This window comes from Lolium perenne, chromosome 4 (assembly GCF_019359855.2).
Source record: "Lolium perenne isolate Kyuss_39 chromosome 4, Kyuss_2.0, whole genome shotgun sequence".
NCBI classification, from domain to species: domain Eukaryota; kingdom Viridiplantae; phylum Streptophyta; class Magnoliopsida; order Poales; family Poaceae; genus Lolium; species Lolium perenne.
Genome location: NC_067247.2, coordinates 385,401,393 through 385,425,012, shown reverse-complemented (window position 1 = coordinate 385,425,012; position 23,620 = coordinate 385,401,393). Strand labels below are relative to the sequence as shown.

The following is a 23,620-nucleotide window of genomic DNA, read 5'->3' as shown; positions in this document are numbered from 1 at the left end:
AGAAAATTCTGAAGAAGGTCAACTTGGTGTCAATTATACATTTTCGGCCCAAACTTACACACAAGCAGATAAGCATCACATGCACGAGTCCTCAAACCGGTTTCCACGCGGAAGCTCCTGGAGAAGAGGATTGGGCTCGAGAGCGGCGATTTTAAAGGAGCCGGTACCATCCACTCTCTGCTTTGAGATTGGTTAGCCTTTTGACATTTGTGTAATATAAAACTAATAATTGAAACATAAGTGAAACTTTTTTGAAACTAAAGTGATACATGGAAAATATTGTGAAACAGTCTGACAAAAAGTGAAACTGATGACATCATTGCTGACGTCACTACGGTTTATTTCACAAAAATATTAGTGTTTCAGTTATGTTTCAAATTTGTTTCACAATTTTGTGACAAAATTGGTCAGCACATGGCTGACGTCATTGCTGACGTCACTGCTGTAGGTACCGTTGACTGTAAAAAGAAGTTTTCGGATTGGGCTCGTTCTGCTCCCGGCACCGGCACGCGAGGGGAGCGACGATTGCGGGGCGCGCCATACCGGTTTCCATTCCGGCGGCACACCGGACGTGTAAAAGCCTCAGAAAGTCTTCTCCTTTCCGTTCCCGTGCTCCCTGGAACTGCGGCCGTGGTACGCGGCGTACGTAGCGCCACATTCATGCAGAATCAGCGCTTGCAACCATTCTTGGCTCTTCCGTCTCGTGCCATCGATCGGATCGTACACTTCATCCGGTTCGTGTGTGTACGTGTATTGATAGCTTACGTCGCCTGTCGCGAGTGACCTACCATGTAAGTAAGATGGTTCAAATCTGTATTCTGAAAAAGAATGTTTGAAAAAATATCATCGTGTATCAAAATGTCTAAAAAGTCAAAGCTATATATTGTATCCGGAATTATCTTGTCTGTATTAAAAAAGATCCAATTCGGCACCAAGTGCAAAGCAAATGTGGGTTGGCAGCAGGTACTATTTGAGAACTTTATTTGGTTTATATTAGAAAACCAGGAAATTAGCAATGCCAATGATCTAAGGTGAGTTGTGTAGTTGTGTACATCTCATATATATACTATGTTATGCTAACATGTCTAGCCACACATAATCTAGACAACAAAAATTCACTATATAAATATATACTGAGATATTTGTTACACAAGTACACGTACACTAGTAGAAAAGGGGGCAATAGGCCCGGTCCATTTGGGCCTTCAGTCCCGGTTCCCGAACCGGGACCAATTAGGCGGGACTAAAGGGGTACCCTTTAGTCTCGGTTCAAAGATTAACCGGGCCTAAAGGCCTCGACACGTGGTGCGGCCAGGGAGCTCGCGGTGGAAGGCCTTTGGTCCCGGTTCGTGGTACGAACCGGGCCTAGGTTTCTCTGCCGCGGCAGAGAATTGCTATTTCTGCGCGGCACAGATTTAGGCTGTACCGGCGTTTCTGCTGCGCAGAGTTTCAGCAATGCATATATATCATTCAAGAAACCACAAAAAATCGTCATGAATATATATAGACATCGTCAACAGTACACGACATAGTCAACACAGTACACGTAATGCATGCATATTTACAATACAACATCTCCTCGACGAATATCCTCCGCCGTCACGATCTGCCGATAGTGCTCTCCACCTGGGGTAAGGGCCTCGGTAATAAAGAATCCCGCGATTTCCTCTTGAATTGCTTTTATTTGATCCGCTGTTATGAGAGTGTCCCGCAGGCGTGTCATCTATATTTAAAAAAGGAGATCAATATATGAATGGAACTCAATACAATAGATGGTACTAATTAAGATTAATTGTGAAATTTTGTTATCGTACACGAGTGTGGTGTATACGGGCATCCCCACCCTTGGGACAGGCCATGTCACGCATGAAGGTGCAGACGTAGTATCCACATAAGTTATTCCCTTGTTCCTGCCTCATACACTTTACGAAAAAATAGTTCGATCAAACTAATAATCAAGCATCGTATTGAAAGTAAATATCATATATAAAGTTTCACGGACATAGCTATATATATAGTACTACTTACAGGGTAATCTTCAAATGTAAGCTCCGGTTTCCATTTACCCGGAACAGTATTGATGAACCGTTTCCAAGCCCTGCCCGGCAAAAAATAATGAGTAAATGAGTAATTGATTAGTTGATGATATCTTCGAATTAGAGCAGATGAAGATGCCAATACGAAATTGATTGAAACTACCTCTGGAGGATGGCAGCCATGTCCGCCCATTCCGCATATTCTTTACGTTTCGAGTCCATGACTTTTACGACTCCAAGGTGAAGATCAATGATTAGGAGAATAAAGTGGAAACTGCACAAGCATAGCTCAATGATTACGAGAATAAAGTGGAAGGTGCACAAGCATAATGTATGTTATATATAACACTCACTTGAAGTTGTAGGGAAAGAATATATCCTCTTTGTCTGCTTGCTTCTCTAAAAACATTACGATGTTGTCCTCTGTGTCCTTGGCGAAGTCTCGAACCGTAACTTCATGAACTGTGTTTGGGTCTATGAACCCCAGCGGTAGGAGCTTGCCTCTTTTGTATTCCAGCTTCTTCATTCTGCATAATTAAATGTATAGCATACACAAAGAATATAATGAGGATAATTGTTAGTGCAAATGAATGAGCTACAAACTTAATTACACAAATAAATCACTTACAGGCAGTAGCAACTGATGACAGCTTTGTCGAGGGCGTCTTGATTGAATAACTGAAACAGTTCTTCTAACTCAAGGTTTATCTCGTCTTTCCCCCGGAAGTAATGCTCATCTCTAAGATACACTGTGAGGTAGGCATCACCTCTTCGACAGGCTTTCGGGTACCATTCATGCAAGCTTCGCATCTGAGTCCCTAGACGCGCGAGCTCGCCAGGTTTGACGAGATCAGATCCGTATCTATACTTGTTTACCACTTGAGCCGTTGGATAGTAATCTTCGTACTCAACTGATGCTCCCTGAGCTCTAGCCGCCCGTTCGATCATCGATGCCGTCTCTGGATCATGATAGGGCTCCACGATGAAGTGGGGTACGGCCTGAATGTCGTGCTGTCCAAGCTGGGCGACTTTTTTTTGCTTCTTTGCTCGCTCTAGAGGACTGTCCAAGAGAGCGGTCATAATCAGCTCTCAGCTCAGGTCTCTTCATTCTCGTCTCGGCAAAGTGTTTCACTGTCTGCGGTGGAATAAACATCTTCCTCGGCGCAAGAAACGCCTTTTGCTCTTCAGTCTGCTCATGTGGTAACAACTCTGGAGTCTGTGCCCTCATTGGAGTTGATGATCTCTTCGGAGCTATAGGAGGTGCCGCGGACCGCTTCCTCTTTTGCTTAGGTGGAGGCGGCGGAGTCTCCTGACGAGGAGGAGGAGGAGGCGGCGGAGTATTTTCACGCGGAGGAGACTGGTCATGGATAGGGGAATCATTATCGCGCAGAGGAGAATCATCACGCGGAGGAGACTGCACAGGTGGCGGAGGAGGCGGAGGTGGCCTGCTTGTTGGCTTCTCACCTGGAAACACAATGTTCTCCTTCCGCCATTGCACGGTGGTTCTACGGGCTTCTCCCAGTTCTTTGATTTCCCCATCTTCACCTGCAGGGTGCTCAAGCACCAACCCCTCATAATCTCTCAACACTTCATCCACCATCACAACAGCAAAGTCGTCTTGGACCGGACGGCAATGGTAAGACCTTGTAGGTAAGAGGATGCCGACCGCCGCCTTGAAGGATAGGTTGAAAACTTTAACATGCAGCTCACAAGGACGGCTCTCAGTGAGATCATCCACGGGGGGGTAGCGAGGAGGCTCGACCACCTGGTCATCATCATCATTATCCACCTGCTGAGAGGAAGCCACGCTGCTTTTCCGGTGTGGTTGAGATTGCAGCGGGGCGAGGGCATTGAGCAATGCAGGATCTACAGCCTGCCCCTGAGCCATCTGAGATGTAAATACTTGGGTTACCATGGTTAATTGGGCTTTCATGGTGCTCATACCCTCCTCTAAGTTAGCCAGGCGGTCTGTTTCCCTTGCCTTCCTCCTCTCATGGCTTTTATCAGGAAATCTCTTCCTTTCCGCAGGAAAGCCATACTTCCACGGAACGGAGCCTTCTGTGCCTCGTGTTCGTCCGGCGTGTTCTTTGTTCCCAAGGGCGCGTGTCAGCTCATCGTTCTCTCTTTCGGGCTGGAACAACCCCGCCTCCACGTCCCTATGTGCTCTTTCCAGGGCATCAATGGGAACCTTCAGATGAGCTTTCTTATAGATGCACTTCCCTGTTTCTGGATCCAACGTTCCCCCAATCCCGTAGAACCACTCCTTGCACCGTTCGATCCAACCGTGTGTCCCTAATCTGATCCCTTTACTGGTCAGTTCCGCCTTAGCTGCCTGCCACTTAGGACGGTTAGCCCTGTATCCACCTGGACCCAGAATTTGGTGATATAGCTTCAACACAGCATTTGCCTTATTTATTTCCGACCTTCTCTTAAATTCTTCTGACTCCGTGCTGTACTTCACGAATTCGTCCCAGTGATTTTTTACCTTCTCACTGTCCGGAGTCTTCTTTACCTTGATAAGGCGGCGCAATCTTTTCTTGTGGTGCTTGAATAGTTCGGCCATCTTCTTCTTGCCAAACTCGCGGAGGGCCTGCTCCATCTTGGCCTTTTCAGCGTCACCCCCCTCTTCGGGTACTATGTTGAAATGTGACATGAGCTTGTTCATAATGCTGTTTTTGGCTACATCATCGATATAAAGACCTTGAGCTTCTTCCTCTGCAGACAGCACTAGTCCCTTCGGCTTGTGCCATTCTCGAACGGTGATCGGGACGTGGTCCCTAACAAGCACTCCGCATTGAGCTATAAATGCCTTTGCACCTTTCTCTGGAGCAATCGGTTTACCATCCTTTTCGATGTGGGTGATGTCGTGCCTAACACCGTCATCCAACTTTTTGGCTGGGCCTCGCTTCCTCGACTTTACAGAAGAAGTGCTCGATCCGGAGGGCTAAAAAAGAAATAATTCATAGTCAGTACAATTTAATTAGTTAATGCATCTAGTCGATCAACAGCGGCTTAATTAATTTATATACCTCGGTGATAACTACAGTTCGGGAGCCATTATGATGATCTTGTTCCTCACCGGCGCCACTAGGATCTTCTTCCTCAATATTCTCCGCTCCCTCACCGGAGTCATTCAAATAAGTTGCGGTGACATCGTCACCGCCAACATCTGGAATAACGTCGTCGTCGCGATCATCCAGAGTACCGTTTGCTATGAGTTCCTCCATGAAATTTTCTTGAATTTCATCTCTGTCCATGCTTTCTACAACGACCTGCAAGCTATACATAGGAACCATCATATGATCAAATTAAGGATAATGCAGAAAACTGAAAATGGAGTTACATATGTAGTTCTTAACTAAGGATCGATAATATAGTGCTGAAAGCAGATACTGCAGTTACATGCATACATAGATCGGGTTCATGTTTATTTAACCCTAATACATATCAATCACTACTACAACCACTCAACCGCGCAGACCGGGTCCTAGAGGGCGCCGACCGGGTCCTGAGCCGCGCTGGGTGTACCCCCAAAGCCACGGAACAACAACGGGAGCATAGCTAACATGAGATCCCCGCATAACGCTCCATCCGGTCCTATACATGTTGTCTAGCGCGTACATGTAACGGCGAACGTGCTAGTCCTCCGCTTCAATGCGCTGAGCTACCTCCTCCGGCGGGGCCGGCTCCCTCTGAAACGACCGTGGCCCATAAGACCTCCACCAAAGAATATCCGGGTCGACAACGGGACCCGGATTCCGCACCAAGGTGCCCGACCCGGAAGCTAAGACCTCCCAGTGCCACCCCGGCGGAGCCCAGTCCCGGACCTCCCCCATCTGCTCCATCTCCTCTAGAAGAGTCAGACCACGGCGCGGCGGCTGTCGCGGCATCGTAGCTACGAAAACAAATCATATATGTACTAATATAAATAAAAAACATGATATTGTGCTAAATAAAAAACTTCACTACTTTTGTACTAAAGCCGCGTTCCACGACCCCGGATCGATCGATCCGGATCGGGGGTCGGGAACGACAATGAGCGGTAGCGGGAATTGAATGACCACTGTTATGGGGGCGTCGGCGCGCGCCGGCAATCGGGCACCGCCACGGACTCGGCGCTCCTCCTCGCTCGCTCTTTCTCTATTTCGCGACCCTAAGTCTATGTCGTGGCGGCATCGCTACGGACTCGGCACCGCCACGGTCTAAGTCGTCGGCGCGCACGGGGGGCGGCGCCGACACAAATGAATCTATTTTGTAACTTTTCTAACTTTTTTCTAACTAATTTTACTAACTTTTTTCTAACTAATTTTACTAACACTAACTAACTAATTTTCTAACTTTTCTCTAACTAATTTTACTAACACTAATTTTACTCACACACTAACTAATTTTACTAACACACTAACTAATTTTACTAACACCTAACACATTAACTAATTTTACTAACACACTAATTTTACTAACACCTAACACATTAACTAATTTTACTAACACACCTAATACTAACAATAATCTAACAATTTCTAAAAATCTAACAATTTGTAATACAAACAATAATCCAAAATTTCTAAAAATCTAACAATTTCTAATACTAACAATAATCTAACAATCTAAAAAACTTAAAAAAAAGGGTGTGGCCGGGGGCTCACCTTGCTTGGCGCCGGCGGAGATCGAGGACGTCGACGGCGGCGTGGTGGAGAGGAAGGCGACGGGCGCGGGCGGCGACAGCGGCGCGGTGGAGAGGAAGGCGACGGGCGGCGGCGGAGGGCGCCGACAGCGCACCGGCGGCGGCGTCGGGCGGCGACGCTGACGAGGCCGGAGCGCGCGCGGCGGCAGGAAGGGAGGTGGCGTCAGCGGCGGTGGAGGACGGCGTCGGTGGCGGCGAACGGCGGTGGCTACAACGCGGCGCGGGGTTGGGCAGCGGCGGCGTGGGCGTAGCGTAGCGTGGGCGCGCGGGCGAGCAGCAACTGGCGGCTTCGTCTGCGCAGCTCAGTGCTTCGTCTCCGTGGGATTGATCTCCGCGGAGACGAAGCGGTTGCACTTATACCCCCCCGCCCCTTTGGTCCCGGTTCGTGGCACCAACCGGGACCAAAGGCCCCCCTTTGGTCCCGGTTTGTAATACAAACCGGGACTAAAGGCCATTTTTGCTGCGTTTTCGCTGCGCGCGCAAAAAAGACCTTTAGTCCCGGTTTGTAATACAAACCGGGTCCAAAGGCCACTTTTTTAAAAAAGTTTCATTCCCGCCTTATTTCAAATGAAAAAAAAGCCACCGCACTGCCACACGTGTCCACCGCCGCCACCGCCATGCATGTACAGGCCACCGTCGCCACCGCGTGTATCGCCACCGTCGCCACCGCCGTGTATCGGCCACCGTCGCCACCGCCACCGCCTGGCCACCACCATCACCGCCATGTTCGCCACCGCCGTGTACGCCCACCCCCGCCACCGCCCTGTACAGGCCACCGTCGCCACCGCCACCGCCTGGCCACCACCGTCACCGCCATGTACGGGCCACCGCCGTGTACTGCCCACCACCGCCACTGCCATGTACAGGAAACCGTCGCCACCGCCACCGCCTGGCCACCACCGTCACCGCCATGTACGGGCCACCGCCGTGTACTGCCCACCACCGCCACCGCCATGTACTGGCCACCACCGCCACCGCCACACGTGTCCCTTCCCCGTGCCACGTGTCGCCGCCGCTTCCACGTGCCTCGCCCCGCCGCCACCGCCGTGCGACGTGTAGATCCCGCTTCGACGTGCCACGCCCTGCCGCTTCCCCGCGCCACCTGTCGCCGCCGCTTCCACGTGCCACGCCCGCCGCTTCCCCGCGCCACCTGTCGCCAAACTTGTCGCGTCGCTGTGCTATAAAGCGCCGCGTGCGCGCGGAACCACACGTCGCCGTCGCCTCCGTTCATTCGTCGCCGGGATGCCGCCGCGCCGTCGCGGCTCGTCCGGCTTCCGTGGCGTCCGAGCGCGTCCGAACGGTAGGTTCTACACCGAGATGCGCGCCGGTGGCTTCCGGCTCACCCTCGGCACGTACAACACCCCGGAGCTGGCGGCGCGCGCTTACGACGCGGCCGCATGGCGATTTCGGCGGCCACGGTGCGACATGAACTTCCCAGACGTCGAATCGCTAGAGGAGGCGGAGTTCCTCGCGCCGACGCCGTGCCTCGTCGACGACGAGGACCGTCGCCGCCACCGCCAGGTGCAGCGCCGGATCGCAATCGCCGAGCACGACGAGGAGTTGATGCGCCAGTGGAGGGCGCAGTTCCCCAACGACGTCGACAACACCGCCGCGTTCTTCGCTGATCTCCGGGCACAACGCAGGTCCAACAGGCGCCACCGTCGGGCCGTCGCCGTGTTCGAGCTCGATAACCCGAATACAACTTGGGCCGACAACGACCCTCGGTGGGACGACATTTGGACCGAGACAACCTCCGACGACGAGTAGATCGACTAGACTAGTTGTTTATCTATTTTAATTGTATTTTCAATAAAGTCGTTGTGGCAGACGCTGATGATGAGAAAAGTTTCCCGCCAGATTACATGTGGAATTAAAGTACAGAACTCAACTGAAAATTAATTAAGATACATGGCCAGATAGTACTCGTGCCTAGCCCTATAGTACTCGTGCCTAGCTCAACTGAAAATTAATTAAGATACATGGCCAGATAGTACTCGTGCCTAGCCCTATAGTACTCGTGCCTAGCTCAACTGAAAATTAATTAAGATACATGCCTAGCACACCGGACATGCATCCAAATTCACGTACTCATCGCGGTAGAGGATGCAGTCATTAATGCATGCATGTATCTTTTGCACATCTAATCCTAGAGGGCAGACAATCTTCTTCGCTTAAATGCGTCTTGGCGGGCAATTCGTTACCTCTTGGAAGCTTCCTGTTAATTATTGTCAAGAACTTTCCAAATCCCGAGTCAGTGACACCGTTCTCGCCTTCCATTGCAACAATTCCAAGTCTTTGCCTAGCTTTTTATGGCCATCTTCGCAAGTTGGGTATAACAATTTGTTGTGATCTTCTATCATCTTGTCGAAGGCCAACCTTTCCTTTTCAGTTTCACATTCTCTCCTTGCATCAGCAATGGCCCGGCCAAGATCATCATCAGCAGGCTCATCTGGTGCCTCTTGATCTTCTACTTCATTGTCTTCATTGCCTTCTGCAGTATCATCGTATTCAGGGAAATTGGGATAACCGTCATCATCCTCTTCCTCTTCGTCATTGTCTTCCATCGTAACCCCTCTTTCTCCGTGCTTGGTCCAACAATAGTAACTGGGCATGAAACCGGATCGCAGAAGGTGGCTGTGAATGAGACTCGAGTGATCGTAATTTACGGTATTCTTGCAGTCCACACATGGACAATACATGAAGCCACCATGTTTGTTTGCCTCCGCCACGGCCATAAAATTATCCAGGCCCGCAGTGAACTCGTCAAACCGTCGGTCAATGTACATCCATTGCCGATTCATCTGCATAATATAATTAAGCTGATCAAAACCATTACAGAACATCACGATGTATATATACACATGCATTTTATCAATTGCAGATGAAAAGGATAAAGTTGTTAACCTCGATGAAGAAGAAAAAAGCAAGTTAAGTGTGGCTTGATTTGTGTAAACTCAAGTGGCAAATCCTCTTAAGCATTTCATCGAACACCTCTTGTGCATGTGAAGAAGAGAGGAGAGCAATACACCCCTCTTGTGAAGATAGTGATAAAATGGTCAAGTGTGGCTCACACTTGGGCAGGGGCAAGGTTATATAGCCAGAGGCGGGGCCTTTGGACCCGGTTTGTATTACAAACCGGGACTAAAGGGTTCCCCACGACTGACACGGCCTGCGGCGCCCTGCGGTGGACCCTTTAGTCCCGGTTTGTAATACAAACCGGGTCCAAAGGCCACTACAGGACAGGCGCCAGCGGGTGGGGTCGTCCTGGGCAGAAACGAACCGGGACCAATGCCCCCATTGGACCCGGTTTGGTTCAGCACTGGGACATTTGCTTGGGACCAAAGGCCTCTTCTCCACTAGTGGTACAACTCTATGAAGGTATTAATACGAGACGCCATAATCAACAAATCTAGTGACACATAATTATCCGAATGTGATTTTGTCCTTATTCTTATCTGTAGCTCCAATAGATATTTGAATCAAATAGAAGTTTTCTAAGGATCATCTTTAGCTCAGATTTGTGTAAATACTAATGCTACAAAATAAATCTAAAATGATACAATTGAATGTAAAACATCGTATCGTAATACTAGTGACATGGTTACACGTTAAGTGTGCTTACTATAGTATTTCGACCTTTTGGATCACAAACTAATTAAATGTAGCCAAATGTTTGTGATTAATTTGAAGATGAACGATGCATTTTTTTATAGATGGCTTTGCAAACCCCAAAGAAAGGATTCGAAATTTTTAGTAAAGTAGCTAATAAATAAGTATAAAGTTTAGTATAAACAATAGGAAACTCTAGTTTTACACATCCTATACCAAGTACGTCAATGGAAGAGTACCTTCTATGTACTTTAAATGCATATGCGACCCAAAATTCTGGAGAACAATATATAATAACATTATATTAAACTAGTTAGATGTTAGTGCAAGGTATTTGACCACAATTAATTACTCTGTCATACTAACAAAACAGAAACTAGATAAGAAATGTTCGGTGGTGTCCGGAGATGGTTGTTGGCGGCAACGGCTGAAAATACTAACAGCATGAAGGAGGCACATGAGGGAATGAAGATGAGAGACCGAGCGGTGCATTGTTGGGGTGGGTAGAAAAGAGATGCGCGGAAAACAATTACTAACCTCAAGTGCTTCTTTAGCAGCTGCAAGTAGCCTCTGCAGCGTCCTTGATAGACATGTTCTCAATATAGACTAATACGCGATTGACATACATTATATATATTTTGAAACGTGTGCTTTGAAGGTTTAGGAGAAAAGACATACCATACTTAAAACCCTAAGCCGAGACAAATTCTTTTCTCTCGACTTTGTCTCGTCAAAATATTCGGAAATAGAGTTATGTTGCTATGGTATGTACTTGTTTTCGCACTCAAAATTTCCATCTTGTGTTCATAAATTTATCATTGTATTGATAATGGGGTTATCAAGTGGTAAAATGTATTGATGTTATTTTGAGTTCACAGTTGCTATCATGGTAATAAAAGAGCGTGAAAAGAGTTACCGAAACATCCCCACGAGTCAATCTATCTTTGAAACTTCACCAAGTATGAAGTCAACCGTGAAAACAAGTTGTGAATTGGACATATGGTTTCGAATAAAATATATTGTTTTGTCTACAAAACACCTCTTGATGCGGTGAGGTAATTCAATTTTTAGGTACAACACTACTACTACAAATTCCGTAGTTTCAAAGCTCCTAGCGACCAACGGGGTTGAAATCCTTTGCTGCCACAGACCTGCATCCGGCGCCTCTCCCACCACCGCGGTGGGGGTGGACCGCGCTCCCGAAATTGGTGCGGTGACCTGGCATACAACTACATGTTGTAGTACGCAAAATCATTAACATAACACCAATGAAACACCATTCTACTATTATTACATCCCATATAGTAGTATAACAGAAACATCGCATGTACAAGGTATGGCTATAGAATTATAATTTTGACTCTTTACAAAGGATCATTACAACTAGTGACAATGATGTAAGACTGCAAATAGAACTCCAAAAGAACAACTCTTAGACTAGACGTATTACTAGCTCTACCTATAAAATTACTTGGCTTGCTAATGAAACTGAACTCTAGCTATTTATAGTTCTTCGATTAGGGGATCGGTTCCCTCCTACTGCTAGTATAAGCTTTCATCGTGATTGATGTAGAAGTTGACTCCATTGATTCACTAATTGAGTTCTCCCTCTTATAGTAGTTGATTCCTCCATCTTCCAGTTCCACGGTAGATTTTTCTTGAGTGATCTCCTATTCTAAGCAGGGGTTCAATAGGGAATGTGTGAGTATAAGCGTACTCACCAAGTTTAATATAGATGAATATGTGTTTCATGCACTAACTACGGATTTTGACCAGGAAGTCGTACACCCATGCAGATTTTTGTAAATATTTTTTCAAAAGGTTTATTCTATTCTGAAAAGCTATGTCGATCAGTCTTCGCATGTTGACCAGAACTTTATGGAGTTTCTTTCCTTACACATTGTAGTTCCTTCCCAAAAAAGGAGTGACAAGACACAATTCAATATACTCTACATGTGCGTTACTTTTTCCATAAGAGATTATTATCCTTGTTGCCCAACCAAATCACAAGCTTGTCCACGCTTTCTTCGTATGAGGTCCAGCTTCCAAGCCAATCACTGTCCTTCTCCACGACCTTGTATACCCACATTTTTATAAATTGTTGGCTACCGAATAATACTATAATCAAGTACTGAGCCAGTCCGTTACAATCCTCCATAGACAATAAAAATCATTCATACTGCGGGATGGGGATTTAAAGGATCTCCCAACCTCTAGGCCTCTCTAGACTCACAACCAGGCATATTGTCCTTGATATATGAAAGGAAGAAGACCCAGCTAACTTCCCCATAGTCATAATAGATTTCATGGTTAACGCGTAATATATCATGCACGAATTACTGGACAATATTTGTTATTAATCCTATCCTTTTTTGCGAAACACAGAACAATCAAAGACGCTCACACATAAGCGCAAACACTCACCACTATGAACGCACACATGCACACCCTACCCATATGAGCACCTCCAAGAGACTTCGTTGAAGAACTGATTCGGCGGATTTTGAGATTGACAAAGTCACCACCGGCGTTTCGCCGTTGACTGGAACATCACCTCCCACTGAAGAAAATTCCGCCTTTATGAGACACCAAAGTATCAAATCTGGGATTTGAACTCTGGCGAGCTAAGGGTGCCACTACCCTACTAGCCATCCAACCATAGGTTAGTTCTCATTATTAATCCTATCAGAATACATACCCAGTTGCAATAGGACCTCCACCATCCGCTGAACCTATGGTTCCATCGTCTATCACATAGTTATATTCATAAATGTAAAAGAATACTTTATTTTTAAGTGTGGGATTGATATGAATAGTACTTGACAAGTAATTTGATAAAAATAATCATCGACATGTGCAAGCGTTGAACTTGCCTGTTGAATACAAGATTATATATGTAGCTGTTGGATTATTAGGCAATTTCCGTGTGAGTTTAATTACCGAAAGCAACATTACAGATGCACAAGCATACTTAACCATACACATCAGACTAAGCACATGCATCAGATCTGAACATGGAATAAGTAGCAGTGCAAGGTAGGAGAGGGAAATCACGTACATCGCGACCGGGAAGGTCGCACCAGCAGTAGCACCACCACCACCATGGGAGTTGTTGATGTCGCCCATGGTGTAGTCGTAGTCGTTGATGAAGCAGACGGACCGACGAAGATGAACACGAACAGTAGCGAGCAGTCGCGCCGAGACGCTCCCCAAAAACCTTATCGCCCGTCTCCCGGTGCAGGATCTCAATGGACGGAGTTTCGGAGGCCTGCTCTCCCGGACGGTTGTGCACGCAGTCGCCGGGATGGGGAAGACTAGAGAGTAGCACAGCAAAAAAGGAACTTCACGAGAGAGAGAGATCTAAGAGCACTATTTTCCAGATCTGATCGGTCTCCTTGTATAGCCTGGAAGGAAGCCAACCCGCCAGCGTTGACAGGCGTAGGAAGCCAGGGACACGCGACGAGCATGCACATGCAGGTCGACACGTACCCAACACAGTTGGTGCACCAAGCAAAAATTTAGGCTTCCTTGAGTGTGTCTCGAACTCGAGTCACGAAACGCGACGTGCGTGCGTGACGTGTCGTGACGTGCCGTGCCGTGCCGAGCCGAGACGGGCGGGCGGAGGAGGAGGAGTGCGCGAGGGCTCTTTCTATTCTCACTCACTTGGAATGACTAGAACAGCAGCCCTTATATACCACTCCAACTCTCTCTCAACTAGCAATGTGGGACTAAACTTTGTTCCCCAAGGCTGTCCCAAGCTGCCAACGTGATGGGCCTTGAGATTTCAGGAATTGTAGACCACATGGGTTGCCTTATTGGGCTGCAGCCCATCTACATTCAACAATCCCCCACCAGATCTCACATGCACATCAGATGACACATTAGTTCCATTCACTGTTTAATATACCTGCACTTCGGTGGAGACTGTTAAGTTGAACTTCCACTTAGGCAAGGTGCTACGCTTGACTACAACTGAACAATGGACTATGCCTTGAATTGTCAGTCTTTGTGCAGCAAGTTTCGCTCAATGCCGGCACGGTACTAGGCTACCTTAGCCTCCCCCTCGGGTGGAGCTTATAAGTCATACTCCTCGGCCTTTCATGAGCTTACTAGAGATTCACCCAAATCTCCCACACTATGACCAGTAGTGTCACTCATATAGGTGTGTTCTTCAAAAGATCGCCCTGTAGGACGGCGTCTTCGCTCATCACGAGCCGCTCAGAACACATTAAGACATTGTCAACCTGCCTTACAGTAGCTATGAGAGAATTGCATCTGCAGCGGAGTGGGAGTATTAAATTTTCTCTCAACTCAGTTGCTCTGGTTTGTTTTCCCAGGTCCTACTTCACAAAATTTTCGATCACATAGGTTGGGTTACCCCCTCGGCAACTCAGGTGGGTCTCAAACCCATCTCCCTCGATGCAAGGTCTATCATGTTTCTTGATAGTCCTTTTGTGAAAGAATCTGCCAGATTTTTAGCACTTTGGACATAATCCAATGCTATCACTCCGGAGTTTCTCAGTTTTCTGACAGACTTCAGTCTCCTCTTGATATGTTTGGAACTTTTCATATTATCCTTAGAACTTTTCACTTTGACAATCACAGTTTGATTATCACAGTTCATGAGGATAGCCGGTATTGGTTTTTCAACCATAGGCAAGTCCATCAAGAGCTCACGAAGCCATTCCGCTTCGACAGTAGCTGTATCTAATGCTGTGAGTTCTGCTTCCATAGTTGACCTCGTTAAGATGGTCTGCTTGCAAGACTTCCAGGAAACAGCGCCACCACCAAGAGTGAAAACATATCCACTTGTGGCTTTGATTTTAGCATCAGAAATCCAATTGGAATCACTATACCCTTCAAGTCCTCTTGGATACCCGGTATAGTGAATTCCATAACTCATGGTTCCTTTTAGATAGCGCATCACTCTCTCAAGAGCATGCCAATGATCATCTCCCGGGTTGGCCACAAACCGGCTAAGTTTGCACACAGCAAACGAGATATCAGGCCTCGTAGCGCAAGCTAAATACATGAGTGAACCAATGATTTGAGAGTATCTCAATTGATCTCTAGTTGCCTTTTCATTCTTTCGAAGCAAGACACTAGGATCATAAGGTGTGAGAGAAGATTTGCAATCAGTATAGCTAAATCTGCTCAACACCTTCTCTACATAATGAGATTGCACAAGTGTAATCCCATTATTCTCATCTCTCAAAAGCTTGATGTTCAGTATAACATCAGCTTCTCCAAGATCTTTCATCTCGAAACATTGAGATAAGAAGGTTTTTACCTCCTCAATCACTTTGAGACTTGTCCCATAAATTAGTATGTCATCCACATACAAACATAGGACAACTCCCTCACCCCCACCATGGCGGTAGTACACACATTTGTCGGCTTCATTAACAACAAAGCCCACAGATGTCAAAGTTCTTTCAAACTTCTCATGCCATTGTTTGGGTGCTTGTTTAAGACCATACAAAGATTTCTTTAATTTACACACCTTTCTTTCTTGACCTTGTAGTACAAAACCATCAGGCTGTTCCATGTAAATTTCCTCATCCAACTCTCCATTTAGGAAAGCCGTCTTAACGTCCATTTGATGAACGAGAAGACCGTGTGAGGCAGCCAATGACAGTAGTACTCGAATGGTGGTTAATCTCGCCACAGGTGAGTAAGTATTGAAGAAATCTTCGCCTTCCTTTTGGGTATAGCCTTTGGCTACAAGCCGAGCTTTGTACTTCTCAATAGTACCATCAGCTCTAAGCTTCTTCTTAAATACCCATTTACATCCTACAGGTTTGCACCCATAAGGACGCTCAGATAACTCCCACGTTCCATTAGCCAAGATGGAATCCATCTCGCTTTGAACCGCTTCCTTCCAAAGAGTCCGCATCAGGAGATGCGAGAGCTTCTGAAATGGTAGTGGGAGTATCATCCACAAGATATACAATGAAATCATTACCAAAAGACTTTGCAGTCCTTTGTCTCTTACTCCTTGTGGGAGCTTCATTGTCATCTTCATCAGAATCTGAACTTTCATCATCAGATTCCTCATCAGACTCCATAGGAGTTTCATGTATTGGATCAGATTTCCAACTAGACATGCCATGCATATCTCTCATAGGGAATATATCCACAAAGAATGTAGCATCTCTTGATTCAAAGATGGTGCCAACATTCATGTCGTCCACTCCAGATTTCACCACAAGAAATCTATAAGCAATGCTATGGGCAGCATAGCCAAGAAAGACACAATCCACGGTTTTTGGTCCAAGCTTTCGCTTTTTGGTGATTGGCAAATTCACTTTTGCCAAACAGCCCCAAGTTCGTAGGTAGGAGAGTGTTGGTCTTTTCTTTTCCCACTCCTCATAAGGGGTAATTTCTTTATTCTTGGTTGGAACACGGTTTAGGACATGACATGAAGTCAATATAGCCTCCCCCCACCATTCCTTGGATAAACCCGAAACATCTAACATGGCGTTAACCAAATCTGTTAGAGTACGGTTTTTCCTTTCCGCAATCCCATTGGATTGTGGGGAATTGGGAGGCGTCCTCTCATGGATTATACCATGTTCCGCACAGAATAAATTGAACTCATTAGAAAAGTACTCTCCACCACGATCGGACCGAACCCTTTTTATCTTTCTTTCAAGTTGGTTCTCAACTTCAACCTTATAGATTTTAAAGAAATCAAGAGCCTCATCTTTAGTTTTCAGTAGGTACACATAACAGTACCTAGTGGAATCATCAATCAAAGTCATGAAATATTTCTTTCCACCTTTTGTCAACTCACCATTTATCTCACATAGATCTGAATGCACGAGCTCTAGTGGTGCCAAGTTTCTTTCCTTCGCAGGCTTGTGAGGCTTGCGAGGCTGCTTTGCTTGCACACAAGCATGGCACTTAGAGCCTTTGACAAAGGTGAATTTCGGAATTAAACTCATATCAGCAAGCCGCGTCATACAACCGAAATTAACATGACAAAGTCGTGAATGCCAAACATTAGTTTCATTAACACTAGTGCTTACATGGTTCACAACATTATCACAGAAGTCTTCTAGAGAGAAGCAAAACATTCCCTCACATTCATATCCCTTTCCAACAAAAGTTCCATACTTGGACAGTACAACTTTATTGGATTCAAACACCAACTTAAACCCATCTTTCATAAGACGGGAGCCGCTAACGAGATTCTTCTTGATAGAAGGGACATGCATCACGTTCCTCAGTTGCACGATCTTTCCCGAAGTAAACTTCAGATCTACCGTGCCAACACCACGAACAGTAGCATGTAACCCATTCCCCATCATTACTGAGGAACCTCGGGCCTGATAAGAGGTAAACATGGAGATGTCAGCACACACATGAACATTGGCACCTGTATCAACCCACCATTCCGTGGGCTGAAACACCGAAAGAACAGTAGGTAACATATTACCATACCCTTTAGTTCCTTCCTCTGTGTTGCCAATGACCATACTGACAGAATTTGAGTTCTGTCCAGCCTGACATTTCTTTCCTTTGCGTTGTGGACAGCGATTAGCCCAATGGCCTGTCTCGCCACACACCCAGCAAGGATCTTTCTTCTCCATTTTCCCCTTCTTCTTGAAGTTGGTAGTCTGGGAGACTCCCTTATTCTTTCCTTTGGACTTGTGGGCATTTTTCTGCACCATATTGGCAGCAGAACGTCCCTCGGTTCCTCCAGTGTGTTTGTCTTTTGCCCTCGCCTTCTCTTCAACATCCAGAGAGCCCATGATATTCTCAACAGAAAATTCATGCCTCTGATGTTTGAGAGAAGTGGCAAAGTTCCTCCATGAAGGAGGAAGCTTAGCGACAATGCATCCCGCGACAAACTTGTCTGGTAGCACACACTTGAGGAGCTCGAGTTCCTTTTCCATGATCTGTATCTCATGAGCCTGTTCTACTACAGATCGGTTCTCAACCATTCTGTAGTCATTGAACTGCTCCATAGCATACAGTTCACCCCCGGCATCGGCAACACCAAACTTAGCGTCCAGTGCATCCCACAGTTCCTTCCCATTTTGTATGTGCAGATAACCATCAACCAACTTGTCTCCAAGCACACTTAGAACGGCACCCACAAAGATTACGGTGGCATCCCCGAACGCTTTATCCTCTTCAGGAGTAAGCGGACCTCTGGGAGTACCTTCCGCAACCCGGTGCACGCCCATAGAAGTGAGCCACAAGAGGGTCTTACTCTGCCATCTCTTGAAATGAGAACCCGTAAACGGGCTCGGTTTGAGCGCAGCAGCAAAACCAGATGGTGAAAATTGCCTAAGCAAATAAGGTTTTTGGATTGTTGGATTATTAGGCAATTTCCGTGTGAGTTTAATTACCGAAAGCAACATTATAGATGCACAAGCATACTTAACCATACACATCAGACTAAGCACATGCATCAGATCTGAACATGGAATAAGTAACAGTGCAAGGTAGGAGAGGGAAATCACGTACATTGCGACCGGGAAGGTCGCACCAGCAGTAGCACCACCACCACCATGGGAGTTGTTGATGTCGCCCATGGTGTAGTCGTAGTCGTTGATGAAGCAGACGGACCGGCGAAGATGAACACGAATAGCAGCGAGCAGTCGCGCCGAGACGCTCCCCAAAAACCTTATCGCCCGTCTCCCGGTGCAGGATCTCAACGGACGGAGTTTCGGAGGCCTGCTCTCCCGGACGGCTGTGCACGCAGTCGCCGGGATGGGGAAGACTAGAGAGTAGCACAGCAAAAAAGGAACTTCACGAGAGAGAGTGTGTCTCGAACTCGAGTCACGAAACGCGACGTGCGTGCGTGCGTGATGTGACGTGCCGAGCCGAGACGGGCGGGCGGAGGAGGAGGAGTGCGCGAGGGCTCTTTCTATTCTCACTCACTTGGAATGACTAGAACAGCAGCCCTTATATACCACTCCAACTCTCTCTCAACTAGCAATGTGGGACTAAACTTTATTCCCCAAGGCTGTCCCAAGCTGCCAACGTGATGGGCCTTGAGATTTCAGGAATTGTAGACCACATGGGCTGCCTTATTAGGCTGCAGCCCATCTACATTCAACAGTAGCCTAAGCCTTCAGCAAAGATTATATTATGCATAAGATATGCTATATGCAAGCATGCTAATCGCAACCTACCCTACCCTATTGATTTTGTATTTGTTGAGTTGCGGTGATTTCTTTGTAATGTGTAGGCTGCAGCTCCGCTCACTCAAGGAGGGCGAGGAGCGCGCGGACATGGTCCGACATGGTAGCCGCCTAGCCCGGGTCTCCTTGCATGCTGCTTCTGTTGCGTACGTGCGAACGCCAGAAATTCTTCCCCTTTCCGTTCCCGTGCATGCAGATGCAGAACGCATGTACGCGCGTCTCTGCTTATGATTTTTTTTGGCTGGTTTGCCGTTCGCCGCCGGCTGGTACGCATGTACCTAAGCTTAACGGCGTATATCGCGGTGGCAAATTCGACAAAAATAACCCTTGGGCGAAAGGATGGGCAAAAATGGACCGTCGCCGAAACTATTTCGCAAAACTAACCCTCGAGTGCCGCGCCTGCCAACACGGCTTTGCAATCCTCTGTGCCACGCCCTAGTGCTCGGCGCGGCAGGAGTGCCAGCGTGGCCTGGCGGGCCCCGGTGCACGGTAGTGCAACGCCCCGGGCCAGGGCGCGGCACGTAGACGTGCAACGCCGGCACCGGGGGCGCGGCACTGGCGCACGCTTAAGGCCGCCCAGGCCCGCCCGAGCCGGTCAGTTCTTCCCTTTTCGCTGGTTGAGAGGAGTGGCGGCGCCTGCTAGGGTTTTCTCTCCCCCTCTTCTAATCTCCACCCAAACTTCACAGATCTGAGGCATTTCTCTGTGGATTTCAAACCCTCCAAGTTTGTAGAGGTGCTCTCCCTCATTTCTCTTGTTTTTGACCTATTGGATTCTTGTTTTTGTTGTTGCACATGTCCCAATCTTGGAATCTCTAAAACTAGCACCACAACGGCCATATTCGTGCATACCAACAAAGAACATCTAATTTCTTGCACGCTTGGTCTTGCCTCCCCTCCTAGGCGGAATCTTCTGACGTGGCTCCATGTGCTCTTCTTCATCAGACTCGATGACGGCTTTCTTCCTGGCCTTCCTTGCGGCCGGAGCCTTGGCGTATGCGTCCGGTGTGTACCTATCTTGCCGTTCCTTTCTAGGCTTCAACTTGTACGCGGACCGTTTATTCTTCACATTCTTGCCCAATGGCACTTCCTCATCATCCTCATCCACCTCAGGTTCACCTTCGGCCTTCAAATAGACCAAGCAATGAATGGACAAGTAAAGCAAGTAGGAACACATGGTTAAAGTGGCGATGTAATACCTCATCGGAAACCTCCTCGTCACGGGCAGTAGAATTGGAGTTGTTCGCATCATCTTGGTCGGAGGGCGATGCGGACCTTGATTGGGACGGCGTCATAATCTCAGGATCACGGCAACCAAGTAGGTTCGACAACCGACGTAGCTTCTGGCCCTGGCGCTGAAAAACCAGGAAATGGTCAAAACTAGAGGATATTAAAGATGCAAAGAGCAACTAGAGTATCATTCTATGTACGAACCTTCACAAATTCTCGAAATGAACTCTCGCCCTTCTCACCATGTGGAAACGACTCCAAAGCGGTCTCATGCTCAACTGCTTGCTTCTGGATCTCCGTACGCTGTGATGCAAACAAATGACCTCTCGAAGAGAAATGCAAAAAAGTTCCATAGTGAAAGGACAAACATAAAGTAAGATATGTTACCACAAAGTTTAGCATTGGAGCAAAAGAGGTTTGGCGCCCTTACCTAACAAGCTTGTTGTACTTGAGGGTGGCAATATCGTCGAATATCAAGGGCTCTTCCAAAATCTCATGCCCATAAGCGTCCGGAAGGATCTGAACACGAGTGTTGTCAAGAAACCAACGGAGGTACTGGTTGAAAGCATCCTCGCTATGTTCTTCATATTGGATTCCTTTCGCTTTCTTCTGTTCCTCCACTCGCATGACGAATTTCTTCACATGCTTCTTATGAATGTTGTGCCAATCCGTCTTCTTGGTCCTCCTCCTGTCAAAGCTGCAAATGGAGAAACCCATGTCAATGATGCGAATGTAAAATACATCAATTTACAAAGAGCTACAAAGGAGGTCTCACCCGTGAAGTACTATACTCGTGTCCTTCCATTCAGGAGGGCAAGGCTGAAGTAATCCAAATTGTCTCATAACCCGCTGTGGCATATGATGCTCAACGGCCCACATGCATACCAAGGGACAATGCAGATACCAAAGATGAGCTTCCGCCATGCAAGCCGGGTTAAGTGTGAATGTTGAAGCGTTACCAAGCTGCGATCGAGGACCATATGGCTCCCATTCCACCTACATCGTACCACAATGATGTAAAAAAAGAAAGTTACAAAAACACCGTGCATTGGACTTATGGGATGAAAATATTCACCTGCTCCGGTGTTAGGTTATCAAACTCGTTGGTGTACGTCTGATAGGCCGCTATTGGGTCGCCACTGAACTCGGAGACAATGTCCCACTGATAAGCCCAAGTGGGTCGCCGCAACTGGTTGCCGTGATCATTGTACTTCTTGTAATCGAGAACACGAGGCCTTCCGACAGGGAAGCGCTCCCAGCTCCAAATCGATAGAAGAAGCAACGGACCACCAATGCAAGCGTCCTTACCGATCCTGCAACAAGCTTCGTCCAACTACACAAAAAGGGAACAAATATTAGTCTTGTCCCAAAATGAAGATGTAATGTACAAATGGGTTAGGGTTGATACAAGTGATTACCTGGCGGTACAAGAAGGCCAATGCCGCCGAACCCCAACTCCATTTAGTCTCCATTTTGGTTAACGCCTTCAACCAGTGCCACTGAGCGGTATTCCCACTGCAGTCAGGAAATAGAGTTCTCGTGATAACATACCACACATACACACGTGCGTATAGCTTAATCACATCACGGCTGGCCCCCTCCAGGCATGTCTTGAAGTTCTGTGAGATCCAAGTGAAAGTAGCCCCGGCGGAGACCCTTAATTTCTCACCCCTCTTGTTTACAATCTCATCAGGAGCCTTGCCAATAAGGTCAAACATCTTGCCACGCCAGTCTTCACAAGATGTGTCGATACATAGTGGCTTCCCCTCAATGGGGAGTGCAAGTATCATCGACATGTCCTGCAAAGTCACGGTCATCTCACCGGTTCGGAGGTGAAAACTATGCGTCTCCGGTCTCCAGCGATCAACAAGAGCAGTGATGGCGGAAGGGTTCATGCTCGGTGTCCGCCGGGTCACCATATGGATGAATGGAAGTAGACCTAGCGGCTCTATGTACTCCGTGTATCGCTCATCGTATGGCATCTTCTGTAAGGACGAGGCCTCGTGACACCTAAGTCGGAGGGGTCCAAAGACCTACACAAATAGAAGCCTTATTATTACATATGCATATAGCATTGGAAAATAATATGTACCACTAGGTTTATTTCTATTACCTGCTTCTTCTCGGACATTAAGTACGCACGGTGTCTAGTATCGTAATGAGGTTCGAGAAGCGACATCCTACACATATGTGAGCAATAGTAACAACATTAGAGCTAATATGTGAGCAAATGTGACAAAATATAAAATAATATGTGACCATGTCACTACAAATTCTAGCACACAAGACCCAAACAATATGAACACAAATGCTATTCACATCCTACAAGATTAAAAATGGGTATAAATTTCTAGATATCTTGATGAACTAGGGTTTCCCAAGAGCTAATATGTGAGCATTTTACTTCAAAATCTAGGCCACAAATAAACTAAACAATAGTCACACATTTACTATGGCCATGCTACAAAATTGGTTTCTAGAACTATTCATGAACTAGGTTGACAAATTTCTTCACATTTTCGGATAAAATAGATGGGGATTGAGAGGGAAAATACCTTGGAGAAAGGTGGGGAGCAAGATCCCGGATTGAAGGAGGGAGAGAGGGTGGATTGGAGGAGGGACAGAGAGGACAGCAGCCGCCCCCGACGCCGCCCCCAACGCCGCCGACGCCACCGCCGCCGCCTGGTGCCTCCCGCGCCGCCTGGTGCCTCCCCGGTCTGGAACCCTAGCGAAATAGGGAAGAACTGACCGGCTCGGGCGGGCCTGGGCGGCCTTAAGCGTGCGCCACTGCCGCGCCCCAGATGCCGGCGTTGCACATCTACGTGCCGCGCCCTGGCCCGTGGCGTTGCACTGCCGCGCACCGGGTTCCGCCAGGCCACGCTGGCACTCCTGCCGCACCGAGC

The 23,620-nt window shown here is 47.3% G+C and overlaps 2 protein-coding genes across 2 annotated transcripts; both read right to left on the bottom strand.

Annotated features, from left to right (window-relative positions):
* Positions 1–1,561: 1,561 nt before the first annotated feature.
* On the bottom strand, positions 1,562–19,592 carry LOC127349262 (uncharacterized). Its single transcript, XM_051375021.2, has 6 exons — positions 19,555–19,592; positions 2,390–2,563; positions 2,200–2,310; positions 2,029–2,098; positions 1,815–1,922; positions 1,562–1,723 (listed from the first exon to the last, which is right to left on the bottom strand). Exons 1-6 carry the CDS (start codon positions 19,590–19,592, stop codon positions 1,562–1,564), a joined length of 663 nt encoding a protein of 220 aa, XP_051230981.2.
* A 728-nt stretch (positions 19,593–20,320) lies between these two features.
* On the bottom strand, positions 20,321–22,534 carry LOC127349261 (serine/threonine-protein phosphatase 7 long form homolog). Its single transcript, XM_071818357.1, has 7 exons — positions 22,136–22,534; positions 21,793–22,050; positions 21,493–21,713; positions 21,105–21,414; positions 20,922–21,020; positions 20,687–20,842; positions 20,321–20,613 (listed from the first exon to the last, which is right to left on the bottom strand). The coding sequence occupies exons 1-4, from the start codon at positions 22,532–22,534 to the stop codon at positions 21,144–21,146; spliced, it is 1,149 nt and encodes a 382-aa protein (XP_071674458.1). The 3' UTR covers positions 20,321–20,613; positions 20,687–20,842; positions 20,922–21,020; positions 21,105–21,143.
* Positions 22,535–23,620: the final 1,086 nt, after the last annotated feature.

Bases quoted from the DNA above. Each gene is read 5' to 3' on its own strand.
- LOC127349262 (XM_051375021.2), bottom strand. From the start codon at position 19,592: ATGTCGGACCATGTCCGCGCGCTCCTCGCCCTCCTTGA. The intron at 2,564-19,554 runs GTGAGCGGAGCT...TTAATTATGCAG, and splicing joins GCGCTCCTCGCCCTCCTTGA to AATGAAGAAGCTGGAATACA. The intron at 2,311-2,389 runs GTGAGTGTTATA...ATGCTTGTGCAG, and splicing joins TTCTTTCCCTACAACTTCAA to TTTCCACTTTATTCTCCTAA.
- LOC127349261 (XM_071818357.1), bottom strand. From the start codon at position 22,534: ATGACCGTGACTTTGCAGGACATGTCGATGATACTTGCACTCCCCATT. The intron at 22,051-22,135 runs GTAATCACTTGT...CTTTTTGTGTAG, and splicing joins TGGCCTTCTTGTACCGCCAG to TTGGACGAAGCTTGTTGCAG. The intron at 21,415-21,492 runs GTGAGACCTCCT...CTCCATTTGCAG, and splicing joins ACGAGTATAGTACTTCACGG to CTTTGACAGGAGGAGGACCA.